General features: G+C 39.9%; 1 protein-coding gene across 1 annotated transcript in view; it reads left to right on the forward strand.

Annotated features, from left to right (window-relative positions):
• LOC129815263 (testis-expressed protein 264 homolog) overlaps positions 1-2,303 on the forward strand; it is an 88,229-nt gene extending 85,926 nt beyond the window's left edge. The window contains exon 4 of the mRNA XM_055868901.1: positions 875-2,303. Coding sequence (XP_055724876.1) covers positions 875-1,170 — 296 coding nt within the window. The 3' untranslated portion in view covers positions 1,171-2,303. The remainder of the gene's footprint in view (positions 1-874) is intronic.
• Positions 2,304-19,815: the final 17,512 nt, after the last annotated feature.

Here is a 19,815-nt window from a genome sequence, read left to right on the forward strand (position 1 = left end):
AGCCTTGCTACTTTTATAGCCTCGCTACTGTATATAGCCTGTCTTTTTACTGTTGTTTTATTTCTTTACCTACCTATTGTTCACCTAATACCTTTTTTGCACTATTGGTTAGAGCCTGTAAGTAGGCATTTCACTGTTAGGTCTACACCTGTTGTATTCAGCGCACGTGACAAATAAACATCGCCACAGCATGATTCTGCCACCACCATGCTTCACCGTAGGTATTCATCAGACCAGAGAATCTTGTTTCTCATGGTCTGAGAGTCTTTAGGTGCCATTTGGCAAACTGCAAGCGGGCTGTCATGTGCCTTTTACTGAGCAGTGGCTTTCGTCTGGCCACTCAAATCAAATGTTAATTGTCACATGCAAATGTTAATGCGAGTGTCGCAAAATGCTTGTGCTTCTGGTTCCGACAGTGCAGTAAAATCTAACAGTTCCCCAACAACTACCTTATACACACAAATCTAAAGGGGGTGAATGAGAATATGTACATATAAATATATGGATGAGCGATGGCCGAGCGGCATAGGCAAGGTGCAATAGATGGTATAAAATACAGTATATACATATGATATGAGTAATGTAAGATATGTAAACATTATTAAAGTGGCATTGTTTAAAGTGTCTTGTATGTCCGTCTATATGTATTGTCTATCCATCTATTTATCTGTATCTAGGTCTCGTCTGTCTATGTGTCTGTCTGTCTTTGTTGATTCACATATGTTATGCTCATCATTTTCATTCATTCTGCTTAGTAACACAGTGCCAACAAAAAGGTATGCATTCTCCTTAGTCTTACCTGTTCTCCCCATGTCTTTTTCTCCCTAAGTGCGGCCTCTAACTATTCTTACTCTCTCTCTCCCTGTCTCACTAGGTGCGGACTCCAATAGTGAGTGCAGTTCAGGGAGTGGTGTTTTCCTGTCAGACAGCAGAGAGACCTCCCTAGCCCCATCCAGCGTCCCCTCCCTGATCCGACACTACAGAGGAGGAGGAGGTGAAGACCGCAGTAACAGGAGCTCCAGCTCCTCCTCCTTTGAGGAGTTGGACATGGAACTCCCAGACGGACAGGAGGAGGAAGCAGGGACAGAGCAAGTTAGCGACGCCCCCTGCAACAAGCACCTAGAGACGACCACAGAGGAGAGAGGGGTTGTAGCCGGGGGGGAGGAGTGAGGGAGAATGGAGGGGGGAGAAGAAGAAGTGGAGGTTGGGGGAGGAGGAGAGAATTCTAATGTGCAGTTTTCTATGGCTCTTTTTCAATTAGTCTTTCCTTGAATCCTCCCATTTTGCACTTTCTCCTCCAATATGGTTGAGGTGAGGAAATAGGATGCAGGGAATCACAGAAAGACTTATTGAGAGAGCCATTGTGTCTTCCTACAAGTAGAGTTTTTTTACATTCCCAAACCTATTTTAAGGTGATGAGTTAGTCTGATGAGTGTGTTGTGTTGAGCTGTTGGTCAGGCAGAGTTCCAAAGGGAAAATGATTTCCTTCTTTCGGTTGGCTGACAGAAAATAGCCTACTTGAAGAAGAAAAAACTAACAGAAATACGTCAGGTAACCTGAGTTTCTTGAAATCCATGTTTGTTTTGAAGTACTTAATTGATATGATAAGCAAAGTGGTGCATGGTGAACAAGTGTGTTTGGATGCATTTTAGATTTGTTTTACTTGATTGTTATGTTTTTACTATTAAAATGATGATTATCATCCCTTGTGACTGATGTTTTGACCTTTATCCTATAATTGCAGTAAAACTGTAGTGTATCTATATTTGAGATGATCTTACTTTTGATTATTATAGTGTTTTTCTTTTGAGTAAGAAAATAACTATTTAGAATATGTTTGTTTGGGTATGTAAAAGTGCTCAATGTTTTTCCCATACTGTTTATTTTTCCCATCCTTTCAATCTGACCAAACAAATTAATTACTTAAAATGAATTACTTAAAAATCATACAAATGTGATTTTCTGGATTTGTTTTAGATTCCGTCTCTCACAGTTGAAGTGTACCTATGATAAAAATTACAGACCTCTACATGCTTTGTAAGTAGGAAAACCTGCAAAAATCGGCAGTGTATCAAATACTTGTTCTCCCTACTGTGTGTGTATATATATGTTATTTAAAAAAAATCTTATACATGAATTCTATGAACAGTTTTACTATGGATTCTAGATGGAGTATTTAGAAGCATACAACCATACACCTCACTCAATACCCTTTACTCTGACAGGCCTTTCGGTGTTGATATCTTGTTTTATCTAATGAATGTCCCTGTTTATTATTGGTTGAATAAAATCAATTTTTTTGACTTGCCTGTTGTCGTATGACTTTGGGCTGTCATGCTTAGCTATGCTCAGCTATGCATGAAAAAATGGGAGAGATTAAGAAGGGAGGGGTGAGAAGGAAAGAGGGAGGAATTGGGAGTGTACAGACGACACAGAGGGATGTATGCATCTGTAATTAAATAACTGGGAGACCAGAAATCCAAGTTTTATGCAAACGGTTATGTATATTCATGAGCAGCAGTGTTAAAGTATTTTCAAGATCACACCGTTTATTCCACTCAGAGAGATGAATAATACAAGGCAGGCAGAGAAGAATCTCCACTTCAGTTCATTCCTGTTACTAACCCTGAGTGTGCCTCATGGAACCCTATTCCCTACGTAGAGCATTACTTTGACCAGGACCCATAGGGTTCTGGTCAAAAGTAGTGCACTATGTAGGGAATAGGGTGTTTGTTACACATTCCCTGTCTGCTTTAGTCCTGGAATGGATGTCTTTCTAGACACAACCTTGTGGATGATACATTACTCACCATTTGTCAGCGTAGAGCACACTATTGCCATACAGTGGATATCATAAATATTCACCCCCCGTGGATTTCTTCATTTTATGTTACAAAGTGGGATTCAAATTGATTTATTTAATAGGCTTTTGTCAACAATCTACACAAAACACTAATGTCAAGTGGAAGTAAACAATCAGATTTTTTTTTAAAGATTAGTGAAAAATAAAGCACGAATATATCCCCCCCGAGTCAATACTTAATTCGTTTTTTTTAAATGTTATCATTTAGCAGACGCTCTTATCCAGAGCGACTTACAGGAGCAATTAGGGTAAAGAGCCTTGCTTAAAAATTCTTATGGCTGCAATCCCGTTAACGGGAGCGATATGACAACAGCCAGTGAAAGTGCAGGGCACCAAATTCAAACAACAGAAATCTCATAATTAAAATTCCTCAAACATACATGTATCTTATACCATTTTAAAGGTAATCTTGTTGTTAATCCCACCAAAGTGTCCGATTTCAAATAGGCTTTTCAGCGAAAGCACCACAAATGATTATGTTAGGTCACCACCAACTCACAGAAAAATTCTGCCATTCTTCCCGCCAAAGAGAGGAGTCACAAAAAGCACAAATAGAGATAAAATTAATCACTAACCTTTGATGATCTTCATCAGATGACACTCATAGGACTTCATGTTACACAATACATATATGTCTTGTTCGATTAAGTTCATATTTATATCCAAAAACCTCAGTTTACATTGGCGTCATGTTCAGAAATGCCTCCAAAATATCCGGAGAAATTGCAGAGAGCCATGTCAAATAACAGATATACTCATCATAAACTTTGATGAAAGATACATGTTTTAAATAGAATTAAAGATACACTTGTTCTTAATGCAACCGCTGTGTCAGATTTCAAAAAGCTTTACGGCAAAACACAAGATTCAATAATCTGAAAACAGCGTTCAGCCACAAAAGGAAGCCATACAGTTACCTGCCAAATTGTGCAGTCAACAAAACTCATAAAAAGCATTATAAATTTTCACTTACCTTTGCTGATCTTCGTCGGAATGCACTCCCAGGACTCCCACAATAAATGTTTGTTTTGTTCGGTAATGTCCATCATTTATACTCAAATAGCTATTTTTGTAGCGTGTTCGGTAAACAAATCCAACGTCAGGAAGCACGTTCACCAAAAGCTGACGAAATGTCCAAAAGTTCCGTAACAGTCAGTAGAAACATGTCAAACGATGTATTGAATCAATCTTTAGAATGTTTTTAACATAAATCTTGAATAACGTTCCAACCGTTCCAACCCTCTCATGTAAACGCGCATGTCAAAGAATGGTCAGGTCATGGCAGACCTGACTAATTCTCCTCTCATTCGGCCCCCCTTCACAGTAGAGGCATCAGACAAGGTTCTACAGACTTTTGACATCTCGTGGAAGTCGTAGGAAGTGCGAACTCATCCATATCTCGCTGTGATTTCAATAGGATCTTGGTTGAAAATCAACCAGCCTCCGAATTTCCACTTCCTGTTTGGAGTTTCTCCGTTTTTTGCCTGCCATATGAGTGCTGTTATACGCACAGACATAATTCAAACAGTTTTAGAAACTTCAGAGTGTTTTCTATCCAATACGTATAATAATGCATAGTAGGAATGGTGCCAGGTTTGCTGGATGTTACGCTTGGCATTCAGGCCAAAGAGTTCAATCTTGGTTTCATCAGACCAGAGAATCTTGTTTCTCATGGTCTGAGATTCCTTTATGTGCCTTTTGGCAAACTCCAAGCATGCTGTCATGTGCCTTTTACTGAGGAGTGGCTTTTACTGAGCAGGCCGTTTACTCTGGGCACCTCTGTGCACCTTTCATCCAAGCTACTCAATACTGCCCTTGCAGCCATAAGAAGCTAAGGGCAAATTGACATTGTTCACCTAGTCGGCTCTGTCAAGATGTTGGGGATCATGATTAGACAGCAATTTTCAAGTCTTGCCATAGATTTACAAAACTGTAACTTGGCCACTCAGGAACATTCACTGTCTTCATGGTAGCAACTTCAGTCTACATGTGGCCTTGTCTTGTAGGTTATTGTCCTGCCGAAAGGGGAATTCCTCCTCCAGTGTCTGGTGTAAAGCAGACTGAAGCAGGTTTTCCTCTAGTATTTTCCCTGTGCTTAACTCCATCCCACTTATTTTTATCCTGAAAAACTCCCCAGTCTGTGCCGTAATCAAGTATACTCATACCATGATGCAGCCGCCACCATGCTTGAAAATAAAGAGGCAGTTACGTTTTGGAATATATATTCTGTATATTTGTATTCTTCTTTTCATTCTGTCATTTAGGTAATTATTGTGGAGTCACTACAACGTTGTTCATCCATCCTCAGTTTTCACCCATCACAGCCATTGAAGTCCATAGCTGTTTTAATATCACCAATGGCCTCATGGTGACATCCCTGAGCAGTTTCCTTCCTGTCCTGCAGCTCAGTTCAAAAGGACGACTATCTCAGATGTGTCAGGGTGGTTTAATACATCTTCCACAGCATATTTATTAACTTGACCATGCTTAAATGGATATTCAATGTCTGATATCTTATTGTTAACCATCTACCAATCACTGCCCTTCTTTATTAGGCTTTCTAAAAGCTCCCTGGTTTTTGTAGTTGAATCTGTGCTGTAAATTCAATTATTGACTGTATGGTGGACAGAGGAAGGAGTAGTCATTTAAAAAATGTCAACCCCTATCCCAATAGTGGACTAAAGGACCCTGACGTTACTCCTTAGTTCAAGGACATTGCAATGTTCTGTTTGAAGGCGAATTGGCTCTGGAAACCAAAACAGCTAATTACTCCATCTAAACGTGAATCGATTCTCAATTGCGGTATGATTCTAGAAACATAAATCCCTCTTCTTACATATCACATCAAAATCATTTCACAAATACTAAATACGCTTACTGTAAGCAATTAAAAACAATTCTAATAAATAAAACAGTTTGACAATGGATGGAGATACTCCAACCTTTTAGAAATTTGTAAATCGATCAGATATTGACTGAATTATAGTGCATGAAACATTTTACTGGCACAGACAGACAAATAATGAACGTTCAGGGATTTTGCTGCATTAGGAAAGTTCAGACCTCTTGACTTTTTCACATTTTGTTACGTTACAGCTTTGTTCTAAAATTGATTAAATAAAAAAACTAAATGAATCTACACACGATACCCCGTAATGATAAAGCAAAAACAGGTTAAAGAAATGTTTGCAAATGTATAAAAAACTGAAATATTACATTTACATAAGTATACAAACCCTATACTCAGTACTTTGTTGAAGAATCTTTGGCAGTGATTTACACAGCCTTAAGCCTTAATGGATATGATGCTACAAGCTTGGAACTCCTATATTTGGGGAGTTTCTCCCATTCTTCTCTGCAGATCCTTTCAAGCGCTGTCAGGTTAGATGGGGAGTGTCACTGCACAGCTATTTTCAGGTCTCTCCAGAGATGTTCGATAAGGTTCAAGTCCGGGCTCTGGCTGGGCTACTCAAGGACATTCAGAGTCTTGTCTTGAAGCCACTCCTGGGTTGTCTTGGCTGTGTGCTTAGGGTCGTTGTACTATTGGAAGGTGAACCTTCGCCCCAGTCTGAGGTCTTGAGCCCTCTGGAGTAGGTTTTCATCAATGATTTCTCTGTACTTTGCTACGTTCATCTTTGCCTCGATCCTGACTAGTCTCCCAGGCCCTGCCGCTGAAAACCATCTTCACAGCATGATTCTGCCACCACCATGCTTCACCGTAGGGATGGTGCCAGGTTTGCTGGATGTTACGCTTGGCATTCAGGCCAAAGAGTTCAATCTTGGTTTCATCAGACCAGAGAGTCTTGTTTCTCATGGTCTGAGATTCCTTTATGTGCCTTTTGGCAAACTCCAAGCATGCTGTCATGTGCCTTTTACTGAGGAGTGGCTTCCATCTGGCCACTCTACCATAAAGGCCTGTTTTTTTGAGTGCTGCAGAGATGGTTGTACTTCTGGAAGGTTATCCCATCTCCACAGAGGAACTCTGGAGCTCTGTCGGAGTGACCAAGGGGTTCTTGGTCACCTCCCTGACCAAGGCCCTTCTCCCCCGATTGCTCAGTTTGGCTAGGTCACTGAGTTCTTGTTGACCTTCAATGCTGCAGAAATGTTTTGGTACCCTTCCCCAGATCTGTGCCTCGACACAATCCTGTCTCGGAGCTCTACTGACAATTGCTTCGACCTCATGGCTTGGTTTTTGCTCTGACATACACTGTCAACTGTGGGACCTTATATAGACAGGTGTGCCTTTCCAAATCATGTCCAATCAATTTAATTTACCTCAGGTGGATTCCAATAAAGTTTTAGAAACATTTCAAGGACGATCAATGGAAACAGGATCCACCTGAGCTCTATTTTGAGTTTCATAGCAAAGGGCCTGAATACTTAAGTCAATAATGTATTTCTGTTTTTATTTTTAATACATTTGCAAACATTTCTTTAAAACTTTTTTTGCTTTCTCATTATGGGGCATTGTGTGTAGATTGATGAGTAAAACTGAATGACATTTTGGGAAAAAAAGCCAACTCGTCTCCTTAATTTATTGAATCAGATGGCTCATTCATCACAAAGCCCACTGATATTGTAAACTACTGACTTTGATATTGCAAACAAATTAATTTCTCATTGGCAATATAAGTAAACTTAGGGATGACATGCCAGGAACATACGCTGACACTACACATCCAAGTATATCGGATCAAATTATGAAAGACAAGAATTGTACTTTTGAATTTCGTAAAGTCAGTGTTAAGGAGGTGAAAAAAATGATTGTTGTCTATCAACAATGACAAGCCATCAGGGTCTAACAATCTAGATGGAAAATTGCTGAGGATAATAGCAGACGGTATTGCCACTCCTATTTGCCACATCTTCCATTTAAGCCTACTAGAGAGCATGTGCCCTCAGGCCTGGAGGGAAGCTAAAGTCATTCCGCTACCCAAGAATAGTAAAGCCCCCTTTACTGGCTCAAATAGCCGACCAATCAGCCTGTTACCAACCCTTAGTAAACTTCTGGAAAAAATTGTGTTTGACCAGATACAATGCTATTTTACAGTAAACAAATCGACAACAAAATTTCAGCACACTTACAGGGAAGGACACTCAACAAGTACAGCACTTACACAAAGGACTGATGATTGGCTGAGAGAAATTGATGATAAAATGATTTTGGGGGCTGTTTTGTTAGACTTCAGTGCAGCTCTTGACATTATTTATCATAGTCTACTGCTGGAAAAAAATGTGTTATGGCTTTACACCCCCTGCTATAATGTGGATAAAGAATTACTCGTCTAACAGAACACAGAGGGTGTTCTTTAATGGAAGCCTATTAAATATAATCCAGTTATAATCAGTAATTCCCCAGGGTAGCTGTTTAGGCCCCTTGCTTTTTTCAATTTTTACTAACGACATGCCACTGACTTTGTGTAAAGCCAGAGTTTCTATGTATGCGGATGACTCAACACTATACACGTCAGCTACTACAGTGACTGAAATGACTGCAACACTCAACAAAGAGCTGCAGTTAGTTTCAGAGTGGGTGGCAAGGAATAAGTTAGCCCTAAATACTTCTAAAACTAAAAGCATTGTATTTGTAACAAATCACTAAAAAAAAAACTAAACCTCAGTAAATCTTGTAATAAACAACGTGGAAATTGAGCGAGTTGAGATGACTAAACTGCTTGGAGTAACACTAGATTGTAAACTGTCATGGTCAAAACATATTGATGCAGTAGTAGCTAAGATGGGGATAAGTCTGTCAATAATAAAGCGATGCTCTGCCTCCTTAACAACACTATCAACAAGGCAGGTCCTACAGGCCCTAGTTTTGTCGCACCTTGACTACTGTTCAGTTGTGTGGTCAGGTGCCACATAAAAATGACTTAGGAAAATTGCAATTAGCTCAGAACAGGGCAGCACGGCTGGCCCTTGGATGTACACAGAGAGCTAATATTAATAATATGTATGTCAATCTCACCTGGCTGACATTGGAGGAGAGATTGACTTCATCATTACTTTTATTTATGACTTGTTGAATGCACCGAGCTGTCTGTCTAAACTACTGGCACACAGCTCGGACACCCATGTATACCCCACAAGACATGCCACAAGAGGTCTCTTCACAGTCCCCAAGTCCAGAACAGACTATGGGAGGCACACAGTACTACAGAGCCATGACTACATGGAACTCTATTTCACATCAAGTAACTGACGCAATCAGTAAAATTCGATTTTAAAAAACGGATAAAAAAAATACCTTATGGAACAGCCGAGACTGTGAAGCAACACAAACATAGGCACAGACACATACGATAACATACACACTATACGTACACATGGATTTAGAAATGTAGATATGTGGTAGTGGTGGAGTAGAGGCCTGAGGGCACACAGTGTGTTGTGAAATCTGTGAATGTATTTTAATGTTTTAAAATTGTATAAACTGCTTTAATTTTGCTGGACCCCTGGAAGACTAGCTGCTGCTTTGGCAGCAGCCAATGGGGATCCATAATAAATACAAAAAATACAAATCACACAGTGGATAAAGTGTTACCCAAAATTATATGCGTGTCACGTTCGTCATAATGATTGGACCAAGGCGCAGCGTGCGTAGAGTCCCACATATTTTAATAAATTGAAACTCAAACAAAACAATAAAGCACAAGGACAAACGAAACGTGACGCTACTGGTGTGCACACAGGCAACTCTGTAGACAAGATCCCACAAAACACAATGAGGAAATGGCTGCCTAAATATGATCCCCAATCAGAGAAAACGATAAACAGCTGCCTGATTGGGAACCATATCAGGCCACCATAGAAATACAATACACCTAGATGACCAACCCTAGACACTATCACACCCCAACCAACATAGAGAATAAACAGCGCTCTATGGTCAGGGTGTGACAATGTGCCTAATTTGCATAAATGCACTGTGTATTTGTATATTATTATAAAGGGGTGGAACAGGCCTGCAACCACCAAAAAACTTGCTTTGTATTGGTCCAAGCCTACCTGCGCTCACCTCCGCTGTCTAGACCGCCTAACTAATTACTGATTCAAGTGTCATTAGCAGGATATCCTCAGATTAAAAATCAACTCTTGCCTCGAGATTACACACATCTATGCATACTTTACTTGATTTGTGAGATCAGACATATCACACAAGCAAGAGTATGAGAGAGTCGCAGGAGTAAAATGAAAGCAATCAATCCAGTGAGATGTGACAGGTGGATTTTGCACTACTCGGACACAGGAAATAGATGGCTGAAAAAGACAGATCCTCAGGTGGGCGGGGCATGCGCATTGCTACTTCATGTCTTAACCGGTTTTAACACAGTTGCAGCAAACAGTATTTTTCAGTGACAACATGTTTTTGGCATTAGTCTTTCGTTTACACACAGGTGTTCGGACAAAGATAGATAATTAGCACAGGTAGTACACTCTGTCTTCCATCTGTTTTCTGGAAACAAGCTCTGTGTCATGGAAATATGGCCGTGTGGGAACCCTAACCCTGTAAAGGTGTGTAGTAATTGAAACTTTTTTTTTTATTATGATTTCTCACTGATATGAAAGATATGTTCCTTATGTGTCCAAAACCATACTGGAAGTGGTGTGGCAATGTTTAGAGAAAGCGTTCAGACTCTTAAAACAACTCCCCCAGTCAGGAGATACTATTGTGAATAATCAAATAAAATGTTATTTGTCACATGCTTTGTAAACAACAGGTGTGCACTAACAGTGAAATGCTTACTGACGAGCCCCTCCCAACAATACAGAGAGAAAGAAAAGATAAATAGTAGGAAAATAAATCGTAATAAATAGAGAAATAAAGAAATCCACAATGAGTAATGGTAACTTGGCTATATACACGGGGTACCAGCACCGAGTCAATGTGCAGCGGTACGAGGTAATTGAGGTAGATATGTACATATCGGTAGGAATAAAGTGACTAGGCAATTGGATAGATAATAACAGTAACAGCAGCGTATGTGATGAGCCAAAAGAGTTTGTGCAAAAAGGAGTTTGTGTTAGCTGAAGCAGTTAGCGTCTATGAAAGTGGAAGTCAACCCCTGTTATTTCACACAGAGTGAGTCCATGTAATTTATTATGTGATTTGTTAAGCCAAATTTTACTCCTGAACTAATTTAGGCTTGCCTAAACAAAGGGGTTGAATAGGTATGCAACGACTATATTTTAGTTTTGTTTTTATTAATTTGTACAAATTTGTAGAATTTTCTTTTCACTTTGACATTATGGGATATTTTGTGTAGATCAATTACAAAAAAATATACGCTTATAAGAATCCCACTTTGTAGTGCAAAAAAAAATTAAAATCCAAGGGAGGTGAAAACTTACGATACCCTGTCACGGCCGTCAACAGAAGTAGACCAAAGCGCAGCGTGGTGAACGTACATATTCCTTTATTTATATGACGCTGACATAAACAATCCAAAACAACTGTGAAGCTAAAGGGCTATGTGCCACAAACAAAGTTAACCACCCACAAAGACAGGTGGGAAAAAGGGATACCTAAGTATGGTTCTCATTTAGAGACAACGATAGACAGCTGTCCCTGATTGAGAATCCTACCCGGCCAAAACATAGAAATAAAAATAATAGAACTAAAGAACATAGAATACCCACCCCAAATCACACCCGGACCAAACCAAATAGAGACATAAAAAGGATCTATGGTCAGGGCGTGACATACCCAATCAACCAACATATACATTTTGTCTTCCTTTTCCTGTGTCTACTTCTTGACAGACAGTTACAATATGCTAACTGTTCCCCAGCATAGTGCGTTGTAAAACACAATCATGATAAGTACTATGAAAGTCTATATAACAACAGACAGTGGCGGTCAGTGCCGTTTATGATGAGGGAGGACGATCATTTTTTCATGAGCATTTCCTAATTTCTATTACAGCATGTTGGGTGACTGTCATTCATGTTCCATTCACCCAGTTCAATGTAACATCGATAGGTTTAGGCTACTACATGATACTCACATTTTACCTATACCCATCATGAGGTTGCTACAACCTAGCCTATGAATGAAAGTTTACAACCTAGGTGCACACAAGTCGAGAGAACATTTTGAGATGACAGACAGTGATACAAGGACAGACAGTGACACATTCAATGCCACCTTGCATACTCGTGCCTGCATCTAGCTGATATAGGGTGTAATTATTAGTCCAACAGTTGGAAATGAGAGTTTTTTATTGAACGAATTCAGGTATTTTTATCCCCGTTTCGTTTGCTTCCGTTTTAAGAAACGTTTTTCAACAGAATTGGCGTAATGAATATACCCCTGATCATGGCAACCACCTTGTATTCATTCTAGCCTCTTTGCACTCCTCCTCTCACCTTTTCCCTTCATTTGTGGACTTCAATGAACAACACATCAACTGTACTGTATGTGACCAAGCAAAATAACCTTTCCAAGCCAAACCATGTCATAACCGCTACACACAAAGTAACATCCTAGTCAACATAGCTAATAGAACTAATGCATTAGCAAACCCGCTACAATCATGCAGTAACGTTACAGTGTATAGCCAGTAAGCAGTTACACCGGTGGGCCCCGGTGACAATAAATTAATAAAACCAAAAGCTTACCTTGACTTGGAAGAGTTCAAGTGTTGTGTTGGATAGTCGTAGCCAGCTAGCTAACATTGCATCCCTCTGTTTGAGCCGGGTTTTTGAGTAACTAAACTATTCAGCTGCATTTGCTAGCTAAGTAAGTGAAAGCATCACTGCCTGGTATGGCAACTGCTCGGCCTCCGACCGCAAGGCACTACAGAAGGTAGTGCGAACTGCCCAGTACATCACCGTGGCCAAGCTTCCTGCCATCCAGGACCTCTATACCAGGCAGGGTCAGAGGAAGGCCCTAAAAATTGTCAAAGACTCCAGTCACCCTAGTTATAGACTGTTCTCTCTGCTACCGCACGGCAAGCAGTACCAGAGCGCCAAGCCTAGGTCCAAGAGGCTTCTAAACATCTTTTGCCCCCAAGCCATAAGACAGGTGATCAAATGGCTACCCAAACTATTTGCACCCCTCCCCCCACCCACCCACCTACGCTGCTGCTACTCTCTTATCATCTATGCATAGCCATTTTAATAACCCTCCTGCATGTACATAATTACCTCAACTACCTCGACACCGGTGCCCCCGCACATTGACTCTGTACCTGTACCCCCTGTATATAGCCCCGCTATTGTTATTTACTGCTGATCTTTAATCATTTGTTTTTCTTACCTCTGACATTTTTTGTTGGTATTTTCTTAAAACTGCATTGCTGGTTAAGGGCTTGTAAGTAAGCATTTCACAGTAATGTGATAAATAAAAATTGATTTGATTTGAAACTGAAAAAAATAAAATCTCTCTCTTGCTTCTGCTTCATTTTTGAAGAAATTAATTTGTTGAAAACTGTTGAACTATTGTCTTTCTCTCTCTTTGTGTCAACTACTCTCCACATTTTATGCACACGGCAGTGCTAGCTAGCTAGCTGTAGCTATTGCTTTCAGTACTAGATTCATTCTCTGATCCTTTGATTGGGTGGACAACATGTCAGTTCATGCTGTAAGAGCTCTGATAAGTTGGAGGACGTCCACCGGAAGCTGACATAATTACTGTATAATTCTATGGAAGGGGGTGAGAACCAAGAGCCTTCTAGGTTTTGTATTGAAGTCAATGTACCAAGAGGAGGACGAAAGCTAGCTGTCCTCCGGCTACACAATGGTGCTACCCTACAGAGTGCTGTTGAGGCTACTGTAGACCTTCATTGCAAAACAGTGTTTTAATCAATTATTTGGTGACATGAATATATTTTGTATAGTTTTATCTAAAAAGGATATCTTTTTCAATGTTTTACCATTTTTATTTTAATGAAGTTCACTGAGGAGGATGGTCCTACCCTTTCTCTGAGGAGCCTCCTCTCCAACAGATGTATGAAATGTTATATATTTTTTCTGTCTTTTGTCATTCTATAAAAGAGAATATGTGAGAAAAGAACATAGACACACACATACCACTTTCTTCAAAAGATCATCAATCAACCAAAGCTTGATCCATCCATTGTTTTATCCATCACAACAACTTTCCTCTAGGTTGTTCAGTTCACTTGCTTCTCCACTCCTCAGTGAAATCAAGGCTAGTTGGTTGGTGTACACTTCTCTACTCCTCAGTGAAATCAAGGCTAGTTGGCAAACGTCAAAGTGCTGCAACCACCCACTCTGATACTGATACAAGCCCTGTTTGCAATGTATACCCACATTTTTTATGTTGCTGTCAATTATTTCCAATGTGTACAAAACATTAGAAACACCTGCTCTTTCCAAGACATAGACTGACCAGGTGAAAACTATTATCCCTTATTGATGTCACATGTTTTAGAGGATGAATGGGCAAGACAAAATATTTAAGTGCCTTTGAACAGGGTATGGTAGTAGGTGCCAGGCGCACCGATTTGAGTGTGTCAAGAATTGCAAAGATGGTGGTTTTTCCACACTCAACAGTTTCCTGTGTGTATCAAGAATGATCTACCACCTGTGTAAAATAGTAAATATTTACTACTTTTCAGAAAGTATTAAATTGTCCACTATCGGTATATTATTTATTATGGCCATCAAAATATTAGCTATTAAAATCAGATCCAACAATATCAATGGCTTAGAAATCCAGGGCTTAAAAACAAAGCTGTCATTGTACGCTGACGAAAAATCAGCAATTTGTATCCCTGCACAGCCTCATAGAGGATCTAGATCATTTTTCTAATCTCTCTAGATTAAAACAGAATTATGATTCGTGCACCATATTACCTATTGTTTTGCAAAAAAATAAAGATTTACATGGCCCTGTCTAACAACTTGTTTTTTAAATGATATGACTAAAAAATATTCCTCTTATTTTGGAATGGCAAACCAGACAAAATTAAACGTGCCTATTTATATCATGAATATGAATTAAATATTAAAGCATTGCACCTCTCACTAAAGGCTTCAGTCATACAAAAACTATACTTAAATCCAAACTGGTTCTCTAGCAGATTAGTAAGAATGGCATTTTTACCTTCATTCAGATAATCTCCAAAATATCGCTATTTTTAAACGAGCCATATAATGCTGGCTGCAATTGCAGTTTAATCCACCAGGAAAAAAACAGAACAAATATTATAACAAATATCACAGTATGGTTAAACTCAAATATACCAATTGATTAAAAAAAAATGAAAAAATAATAATCTTAAATAATAATCTTTATGAATAAATAGGACTGGTGGAGTTAAGTCTCACATGCAGTGAACAAAAATATATGGAAATGTCTGCTCTATCCGAAATTACAACCGATTGCAGCATTACCGCAACAATGCAGGAGGCAAGTGGAATGAGGAAAGGGTAAGGAACTTGACTGTTGGCCCTGCATTAAAGACCACAATTGTGATAAATAAAAAAAGTATGTCAGTTTCATTTAAAGACCAAAAAATGTACAGCTGCACCATACAGGTTACAACATAGTTGGGAAGAGATTTCCCATGTACCGATTCCATGGCACATGGTTTATGAACTGGTACAAAACCAAGCCGGATTCAAAAAAGTTGAGTTTTTCTATGTAAATTATTATACAAAATTCTTGCAACCAATATAATGTTATATACAACCATCCCAGCTCTGCATATTTTGCTGCGAAGAGACAGAATCATTAGGTCACTTCTTTTTTTTACTGCCATACAGTATGTAGCCTGTTTTTGGTCGCAGGTTCGGGGATAGCAAAACAATTGCAACATCTACTTGGAGCTAACTCTGCAAATAACACTGCAGTGTCATTCTAAAAGTCATAGTCAATTGATCAATAATATAAACTTACTCTTAGCAAAAACAATTATTTAATTTACAATCTGTAGAAACTACGAGAATAGAAAGGTTCAGAAACGGTTCACCAGCATTGGAGTCAACATGGGCCAGCATCCCTGTGGAACACTTTTGACACCTTGTAGAGTTCATGCCTGACGAATGGAGGCTGTTCTGAGGGCAAAAGGGGTGCAATTCAATATTTGGAGGGTGTTCCTAATGTTTTGTACACTCAGGTTGTGCGCAGGTGCACTTAGTTAAACATATTTTTCCCCATAGGTTCACTAGGTGCAGGTGTGGACATTCCCCCTCTGGGTAGGTGTACTGAGGATGTCTATTTGGCATGTGATGTGATGAACAGTGTGCATCCAAATGGCACCCTAAGGCTCTGGTCAAATGTAGTCAACAATTTAGTACTTAGACCATAATGACAAGGTTGATACCGACCCAGAGGGAGATGACATTTTGAGGGTCTGAATGCTGATAATGCTGATATCAAACTGATTTGCCCATTTTTGCAGCTCTGGTAAACAACACTGTTCTCCCAAGAGTGAATGAAAATGATGAGCATATAAAACATGTGTATCAACAAACACACTTCTGCTATTTCTTTAAGGTCACAACATAAGTCATTTCTATGTTCACTCAATTTCTAAATATTCAGTTATATATTAGTTGCCTCAGAGAGCAAGACTCAAATGTTGGACCCTGTAAGACAGACTGAGAGGCCCTATACACAATCTAGTTATACAACTGATGTCCAAAGCATTGGACACAACTGTTTTAATAAATCGGAAAGTTTTGGAGACACCACACAATGGTTGTGTAAATATGTTTGTGCAGACAAACTCTCTGTTGCATCTTAAGAATAGCAGTTGTGTATCGCAACTATGGTGTCAAATGCCTTGTACATCAGTTGCACATTGGGTTACAGAATTCTGGAAAATGTCAATAAATCCCCTGTTTTTTTTAATCCCAGTTGGAAGATTCCTAGATTCAGGAGGGAATAAGCAGGAAATCCGGAATGAGGATTTCTGGAAAACCAGGGAATTTATTGAAAGTTCTTGGAATTATGCAACCCTAGTTGTACAACCTATGTGTGTACAGGGCCTGAGAGAGAACCTCTGATCTGGCACAAGTTGTACTAATCCGATTAAACAAATGGCACCCTAGTCCCTCTAGTGCACTACTTTTGACCATAGGCACTAGGATACCATTTGGTACAGATCTGTAGTGTGTATTTGCCTTTCTGGTCTAATTGCTAATATTTATTGTCTAGATTAGGAACATTGCATGTGGTATACTGTTCTACTGAAGGAACATAAGAAAAAATAGGTTATATGTCAGAGAAGACATGCAATGTTGTGTTTTGTCATTATGCTAAATACTGCTTTGGGAGCTGTGTGTGTGTGTGTGTGTGTGTGTGTGTGTGTGTGTGTGTGTGTGTGTGTGTGTGTGTGTGTGTGTGTGTGTGTGTGTGTGTGTGTGTGTGTGTGTGTGTGTGTGTGTGTGTGTGTGTGTGTGTGTGTGTGTGTGTGTGTGTGTGTGTGTGTGTGTGAATATGAATATGAATATTTCCTCCTTGTTTTGGTCGTGTAACAGGCCTCCAAAATATATTACATATTTTCACAGGCTTGCATCCTCACCATTTAATAATGAAATCTGTTCATAAGGTGTTTAAAATGTCCCAATTGTTTCTAACCTCAAGCTAAACAAATGAATATGTTAATTAGCCCTACGGTACAGTATATTGCTAGCAATAGGTTTTGGCTTGGTCTGAACAAACAAACAAGTATAGCTAAATGTTAGGTAACGCAGATCAATTCATAGTAATTTATAGAGCATTCTCTGAATTGTGTGATTAAATTGATGAGCTCTACAGCAGAGGAGGCTGGTGGGAGGATCTATAGGAGGACAGGCTCATTGTAATGGCTGGAATGGAATTAATGGAACAGAGTCAAACGTGGTTTTCAAATGTTTGATGAATTTGATAACGTTCCACTCATTCCAATCCACTATTACAATGAGCCCGTCCTCCTATAGCTCCCCCCACCAGCCTGCTATGCCCTACAGTGTCTGGTGAAATAAAGTGAGAAATAGTGAGGAGGGAAAGGATGGTTGCGTCCCAAAAGGTACCCTATGTCCATCCCTATGGGCCATGGTCAAAAGTAGTAAACTAAATCGGGAATAGGGTACCATTTGGGACATATCTGTAGTAACTCACCCTGGAACAGTGCAAAGTCCAGAGTTACAAGCACCCCACTGTGGCTGAGCTTGGTACTGCCATTGCCAGCTCAATTATACTGTAACCATTGATATGAAAGAACACGTACTGTATGCAATATGGATGGTTTGGTAAGTAAATTAATAAGTGCAAGCAGAGATATGTTTTGGATAAAAATGTAATTGCATTTTTCATGACCCACCTACCACAACATGCATTCATCCTTCTCCAAATGATGGAACAACAGAGAGAGCGAGAGAGCGAGAGACACACACACAAAGACACAGAGTTTTTTTTGTTATTCCTACTTTTTGGTTCTTAGCCTAATATAACATCTAGATGTTTCATCAGACAGTGAGTGACCACTGGACAGGAAGTCTTTGATAACAGACCGTTTTCTACAATCCCCCAGGACATTAATCAACATGCTTCTATCTACCATCCTTCTTTCTCTCCCTACTCCTCCCCAGAGCTCCCTGACATTGTAACGTTAAACTAAAAGTCTATTTCAGGAGGAAATTGGTCCCTTTGTGTTAGCAGAGAGGGAATTATGCAACAAACAAATACCAACCCCTTGTCATTTGAATTACCTCTCTCTCTCTCACTGTCTGTCTCTCTCTCTCTCTCTTTCCAACTGAAAACAAACTTTTCCGTTTGTCCCGAGGTAAGAAAATAGAGCAAGAGAGAAAGAGAGACAGGAAAGAGAGAGATAGGTAGTAAGTTCATTTCAGATAGAATGATTTGGTTTTCTTATGTTGCTTCCTGTTCTTGTTTCCAGATTTTCTCTTAATTGGTTGTGTCCCCATTCAGACGAGCTGACAACAAAAGACGACTGGAGAAGGGGAGGAAAGACAGAATGAAAGAGAGGGGGATGAGGACTTCATGAGCACTTCCTCTGTGACAGATTATGCAACAGTCATTTGGTTGATGTTATACCGGTAGGTGTTATAACACCATTGAAGAAATTCAACAAAAGTGTTATGAAAAAGTGTCTCATTCGGCTCTGGACCGACTGAGACAATATCATCAAGTTTTTAAGGTCAAAGTCTGTAGTCTTTAAAGAATTCTAATACAGTGATAAACTCTCTATCTCTCTCCCTCTCTCTCGCTCTTACTTCTCCTGATTGTGTTCAGGACATTCTGGTGGGAATCCGCCACACCTCATCCAGTCCCAGCCTATCCAAACAGCTGTTCACAACAGCTGCACCATTGAGTGGCCCAAACAGACAAAGTCCTCTATCCACCTGCCACCTATAAGCTCTACCTCTCTCGCTCTCCCTCTTTACCTCTCTGTCTCCCTCTCTATCTCTTAGTCTCCCTCTCTACCTCTTAGTCTCCCTCTCTCCCTCTGTCTCCCTCTACCTTTCTGTCTATCTCTGTCTACCTCTCTATCTCTCTCTGTCTCCCTCTCTATCTCTTAGTCTCCCTCTCTATCTCTTTGTCTCCCTCTCTACCTCTTAGTCTCCCTCTCTATCTCTTAGTCTCCCTCTCTATCTCTTAGTTTCCCTCTCTCCCTCTGTCTCCCTCTCTCTACCTTTCTGTCTATCTCTGTCCACCTCTCTATCTCTCTCTGTCTCCCTCTCTATCTCTTAGTCTCCCTCTCTCCCTCTGTCTCCCTCTACCTTTCTGTCTATCTTTCTATCTCTTAGTCTCCCTCTCTATCTCTTAGTCTCCCTCTCTATATCTTAGTCTCCCTCTCTACCTCTTAGTCTCCCTCTCTCCCTCTGTCTCCCTCTACCTTTCTATCTCTCTCTGTCTCCCTCTTTATCTCTTAGTCTCCCTCTCTACCTCTGTCTCCCTCTACCTCTCTACCTCTCTGTCTATCTCTGTCTACCTCTCTACCTCCATTGCTCCCCTATCCCCATGAATTTGT

The sequence above is a fragment of the Salvelinus fontinalis genome, chromosome 18 (genome assembly GCF_029448725.1).
Source record: "Salvelinus fontinalis isolate EN_2023a chromosome 18, ASM2944872v1, whole genome shotgun sequence".
Lineage (NCBI taxonomy): Eukaryota > Metazoa > Chordata > Actinopteri > Salmoniformes > Salmonidae > Salvelinus > Salvelinus fontinalis.